Below are 5277 nucleotides of genomic sequence, written 5' to 3'. Positions count from 1 at the left end.
GAGCCCCGGGACCGGGAGCCTGCTCGCGGAGGGGGGGAATGACAGTTGGGCTCGCGGGAACTGGGGGGGGAGGCGGAGCGCACGCGCACTGGGCACTCGCGGGTCTTATTTCGTGCCGTCAGAGCCTGAAGCCGGGAGGGGTGAGGTCGGGGCTTACCGGGATCCGTTCCCCACGCTGCGCCTCTAGGGTCGCGCGGCCTGCTGGGAGTAGGCGAAGGGGGAGGGGACCCAAGCTGGCGCCAGCGTCGCGCGGATGACGTCATAGCGGCGCGACGCGGCGGCACGCTTATGGCGCCCCAGGAGGTGAGCGACAAAGAGCGTGGGGGCGCCCGGGGCGGCACCCAGCATGCACCGCGCGGGTCCTGCCAAGCCCTGGGAGGTGTGAACCCATGCACCCTCCCAGCACGCTTTGCTCCCTGTCCTGCCAACCCTGGGGTCTCCCAGCATGCTTTGCTCCCAGCCAGGCCCTTCCCAGCATGCCTTGTGCCCCCCCTCATGCCAACCTGAGGCTTTCCCAGCCTCCCTTGCTCCCCACCTGGCCAGCCCGGGCGTCTCCCAGCATGCCTAGCTCCCCTCCTACCTCCCCCACCTTCCCATCATGCCGTGCTGGCCCCCAGATGGACGTCCAGCGGGCCTTGGAGCTGCTCCACATGAGCGTCTTCTCCCAGAGCGTCTCGCCTTGCGGGAAGTACCTGGCAGCCGGCAACAGTTACGGGGAGATCGGCATCTTCAGGTACCCCAGCCTGCCCCTAGCCCGCCCTGCGGGCACGCTCCCCAGCTCCCCTAACTGCCCTGTGCCCCCCCAGCCTGTCGGCGGCGCTGAGTGCGGAGGCCAAAGAGGAGAGCAAGAAGCCGGTGGTGTGTTTCACAGGTGGGTGCGAGGGGAGCAGCTTCCCACAATGCCCCGGGGCTGCTCACGCCAACCTGGCTCCTCCCCACAATGCCCTGGGGCTGCTTGTGCCAACCTGGGCCTTCCCACAATGCCCTGGGCCTGCCCCTGCCACCCCGCAGCCCACAATGGTCCCGTCTACGCGCTGACCTCCACGGACCGGCAGCTCCTCAGCGCCAGCGACGGGGAACTCAAGGCCTGGAATTGGGCGGAGATCGTTAAGAAGGTAAGCCCCGCCCCTAGCCCCGCCCCTGATGTCCTGGTCCCCTGCGCTTCATCCCCCTCCACGTGTCCCCCCAGGGCTGCAAGGAAGCATGGAGCCGGCGGCCCCCTTATAGGTAAGCCCCACCCCAAGTGGGAGTGGCCTCACATTGGCCAGTGGGAAGAGAGTGAGAGGGCATGGCCTCCTTCTTTCCCCACATTTGCTTCCAGGAGTAGCCTGGAGGTGCCGGAAATCAACAGCCTGCAGTTGAACCTCAAGGTGAGTATGGCCCTGGGCATTGTGGGATAGCCAGGGGGAGGGGCTAGCCTCCAAGCCCCGCCCCCTCTCTCCTGCCTGTGTCTCCTCTTCTCCAACAGGACAACAGCCTTCTGCTGGCTGGGGGTGACTGCACCGTGCACGCCATGGACCTGGAGACAGGGGTCTTCACCGTGAGTGGGGGCAGGGCTCTCGGCCATCCATTCATCCCTCTGTCCATCCCCACAGACCTCCGTCCATCGCTAGACCTTTCCCTCTTTCTATGCGTGTGTCTACTGTTGGACTTCTTTGTTCATCTCACCATCTGCCCATCACCATACTTCTCCGTCCGTCCATCCATCCTTTCATCTGTCACTAGAGTCCTGCATCTCCAGACTCATCCATCCTGCACTAAACCCTCCCCATTCCATCTACTTGCTTGTCACCGGGCTTCATCCATCCGCCCATTGCTAGCCTCCTCCATCTGTTCACTCTTCATCCATGTCTACGTCCATCCAGTCTGTCACTAGATCTCTCTCTTCGTTCGTGTCTCCATCTGTTCATCACTAGACTTTTCCATCCATTTCTTCATGCGTTCATCGCTGGATTTCTCCGTCTGTCCTTCCATCCATTCTTCCATCCCTCACTAGACCCTCTCCATCTGTCCATCCATCCGCATCTCACCAGACTTCTTCATCCCTCTTTCCTTCTTTCCACCCATCACTAATCTTGTCTATTTGTCCATTCTTCATCTCTCCGCATATACATTCACCTCTATGTTTATCTGTCGCTAGATCTCCCCATCCATCCAGCCATAGAGTCTCCCATCTGTTTCTTCATCTATCTGTCATTACATTTCTCCACCAATCCATCTGTAACTAGACTCCTTCTTCCACCCCTAGACCCACCTATCCATCTGTCTCTAGATCCCACCCCGCTCACCTGCTCTCCCCCACCTTCCCAGCATGCCCTGCGGGGCCACACCGACTACATCCACTGCCTGGCACTGAGGGACCAGTTCCACGAGTGCCTCTCGGGCAGTGAGGACGGGTCCGTCCGTCACTGGGGTAAGTCCCGCCCCTTCCCCACCCCTGCCCCGCCTTTGCTGAGACCCTGCAGGGCTCGTGACACCCACTCCCCACCACCCCACAGATCTCCGCACCGGGGGGCAGGTACAAGCCATCGAGGTGCACAAGTACGAGGTGAGAACCCAGACATCTGGGCTGCCAGCACCCCTGCTGGGGAACCCAGGTGTCCAGGCTCTGACCTGGCCTTCTCTGCCTCTTCCCCCACCCCCAGGAGTGCAGCCGGCCCCAGTATGGGAAGTGGATCCGTTGCCTGGCGACAGACTCTGATTGGATGGTGAGAGTGCAGGGGAGAGCTTTGGAGCGAGGGTATCCCATAATGCCTTGGGTTTAGCTGTGGTGGCCAAAGCAGGGTATCCCAGAATGCTTTGCTTGCAAGCGTGGCTGCCTACAGTGATATACCCTAGCAAGGTTGGACAAGGTACCCCATAACGTCTTAGGACCCAGACATGGCTGACTGCAGGGATATCCCACAATGCCTTGGGTCCCCATCATGGCCGATCACTGGGATATCCCACAGTGCTTTGCTACCAGTCCAGCCTGGTCACAACTGGCCAGGCCAATGTCCCAGCATGCTTCACAGTGCATGCCAGAGGGGCTAGGGATAGTCCCTGGGGTGCTGAGGCTCATGGGAGCCCCTCCCCGGCAGTGGGCGGAGCTTGGCATGACCCTGCCTCCTCCCCCGCAGGTGTGCGGAGGGGGCCCGGCACTGACCCTGTGGCACCTGCGCTCCGTGACGCCCACCACGGTCTTCCCACTCGCGCCTGCCCAGCACCATGCCATGTTCTACCAGGACCTGGTGAGTCTGGCCCGCCCATCTCCGTCCATCTCTCTGTTTTTGTTCCTCGTCTCCTCTGTTCCTCCCTTCGTTCGTTCTTCCCAAGCTCGTCATACTGTCGTGCGTCCGCTTGTGCCGGCACTCGCCCACCCATCCCCCCCATCTGCCCATCTGTGCGTCCCTCCCTCCGTTCACCCGCTGGTTCCCACCTTTGTCCATCTGCTCCATTCCTCCCTCCACGCTCCCTCGCTCCAGCCACCCGCCACTCCTCCATTCTTCTGCACCCTCACTCCTCCGCTCCACACTCCACCCACCCAACACTCCTCCGCTCCACGCTCCACCCACCCCTTGCTCTCTTGCTTCCACGCTCCACCCACCCAACTCTCCTTTGCTCCTTCACTCCCTTGCTTTGTCCCTCACTCCACCCACCCAATGCTCCTCCGCACCTTCGCTCCCTCATTCTGCTCTCCGCCCACCCAGCTCTCCTCCACTCCTTTGCTCCCTTGCTGTGTGCTGGCCCTGACTCCACCCCTTTCGCCGCTCCCCAGATCCTCTGCGCGGGGCAGGGCCCCACCATCTACCACCTCCAGCTGAGCGGTGACGTTCGGGCCCAGATCCCCTGCTCCCCCCGGGCGCTCCACTCCCTCTGCCTCAACCAGCGCTCCCCTGAGCACAAGGTACCAGGGCTTCGGCCCAGGGAAGGGAAGCAGACATGAAGCAGAGGGTCTGGGGTGGGCCTAGAAGTCGGGCTGTGGGTGTGGCCTAGTGGGGAGTGGGGAGCTCAGAGAAGCAGGGGTTGGGGTTGGGGTTTGGTCCCAGATGGGGCAGGGCTTGGTCCTGGAATGGGTGGTGCCTGGCCATGAGAAGCGAGGGCTCAGTGAGATGGGACTGGGTGGGAGGGGCTTAGCACAGTCACCCCAGTGCAGAGACTGGGTTGGACTGGGAGCAGGTAATGGGATGACTGGGAGGCACTGGGATGAATTGGGAGGGGGTACTAGGATAACGGGGTTACTGGGGGCAACTGGAAAGGGGAATTGGGGTGAGCGGGGCCACTGGGATAAACTGGGATAGGTGCACTGGGGTAACGAGTTAACTGGGACTGGGTGCTAGGTTGACAGTGGGTTACTGGGATGGGGTACTGGGGAGATTGGGGGTTACTGGAACTGGGAAGAACTGGCCTGGGTGCACTGGGGTGACCTCCAGTCACCCTACTACCCCCATCCCGGCAGCCTCTGAGGGGGCACCCATCATGGGTAGGGGGCAGGACTTGATCCCAGAGGGGGAGAGGCTTAGTCCTGGAAGGGGCGGAGCCTGGGCATGAAAAGAGACAGCACAATGGGATGGGGAGGGGGAGGCTTAGAGAAAGGGCGGGGACCAGGACATGGGAAGACCCAGGAGCACCATGGGGCGGAGCCAGAGGCTGACTCCGCCCCTTGCCCTGCACCCAGGTGCTGACAGCCGCTGGCAGCAGCCACAAGATTGACGTCTTCACCAATTTCGGCTACCGGGCCTTCTCCCTCGCCTTTGCATAGTCCCGCCCCTGGGGGCAGGGTTCCCAAGCCCCACGCCCTGGGCGGTCCCTGACCCGCCCCTTTTCTGTGTGACACGGTTTTGTAATAAAAATAGTGATGTTTTATCCTGGAAGCTCCGCCCTCTCTCCATCCTGGTCTTGCTTTAATCTGCATTAAGGGAGTTGATCTGGATTAAGTCCTAGTGTGTCTACACGAGTGGGGGAGGGGGGGTGCTATGGCTCTTCTGGAGGCGGGGCCAGGTGGGAAGTAAGAGGGTTTAGGGCTCAGGGAGGGGAGGGGGCATGAAGGCCTGGAGCCAAGGGGAGGAGCCTGGATCTCGTCTGTGGGATGTTGGCCCTCCCCCCATAGCCGGGTGCCATGGGGGGCCCAAGATGCAGGCTGACGTATAGAACAAGATGGAGACCAAGATGACTGCTTCTAGGACCCCCCGCCCCCCACCCAAGATGGTTGCCACAAGGACCAAGATAGCCACCGCATGGACCGGGATGGCCGCTGTACCAACCACGATTGCTGCCATGGAAACCAAGGTGCAGGGA

The 5277-nt window shown here is 61.8% G+C and overlaps 2 protein-coding genes across 3 annotated transcripts in view; one reads left to right on the top strand and one right to left on the bottom strand.

Annotated features, from left to right (window-relative positions):
• The window catches only part of HCFC1R1 (host cell factor C1 regulator 1), a 1864-nt gene extending 1562 nt beyond the window's left edge, over positions 1–302 (bottom strand). Inside the window, exon 1 of the mRNA XM_014526717.2 lies at positions 158–302. Within this exon, the coding sequence (XP_014382203.1) occupies positions 158–263 (106 nt within the window). The 5' untranslated portion in view covers positions 264–302. The remainder of the gene's footprint in view (positions 1–157) is intronic.
• Positions 169–4845, top strand: THOC6 (THO complex 6). Of its 2 annotated transcripts, XM_006037544.2 has the most exons (13): positions 169–303; positions 618–733; positions 807–871; positions 1012–1115; positions 1190–1227; positions 1322–1370; positions 1469–1540; positions 2311–2413; positions 2499–2548; positions 2646–2708; positions 3120–3230; positions 3758–3886; positions 4658–4845. In XM_006037544.2, exons 1-13 carry the CDS (start codon positions 289–291, stop codon positions 4739–4741), a joined length of 999 nt encoding a protein of 332 aa, XP_006037606.1. In that variant the 5' UTR covers positions 169–288; the 3' UTR covers positions 4742–4845. The 2 variants fall into 2 exon arrangements, with proteins under 2 accessions (XP_006037606.1, XP_025049749.1); XM_025193964.1 differs by lacking the exons at positions 2311–2413; positions 2499–2548.
• Positions 4846–5277: the final 432 nt, after the last annotated feature.

The sequence above is a fragment of the Alligator sinensis genome, unplaced genomic scaffold (assembly GCF_000455745.1).
Source record: "Alligator sinensis unplaced genomic scaffold, ASM45574v1 scaffold1511_1, whole genome shotgun sequence".
Lineage (NCBI taxonomy): Eukaryota > Metazoa > Chordata > Crocodylia > Alligatoridae > Alligator > Alligator sinensis.
Note: the sequence above shows the minus strand (reverse complement) of the source record. Positions and strands in the feature narration are given on the sequence as shown.

Coding starts and splice junctions, on each gene's coding strand:
- THOC6 (XM_006037544.2), top strand. Junction 1,116..1,189: donor GGGCGGAGATCGTTAAGAAG/GTAAGCCCCGCC, acceptor GTGTCCCCCCAG/GGCTGCAAGGAAGCATGGAG. Junction 1,541..2,310: donor TGGAGACAGGGGTCTTCACC/GTGAGTGGGGGC, acceptor CCACCTTCCCAG/CATGCCCTGCGGGGCCACAC.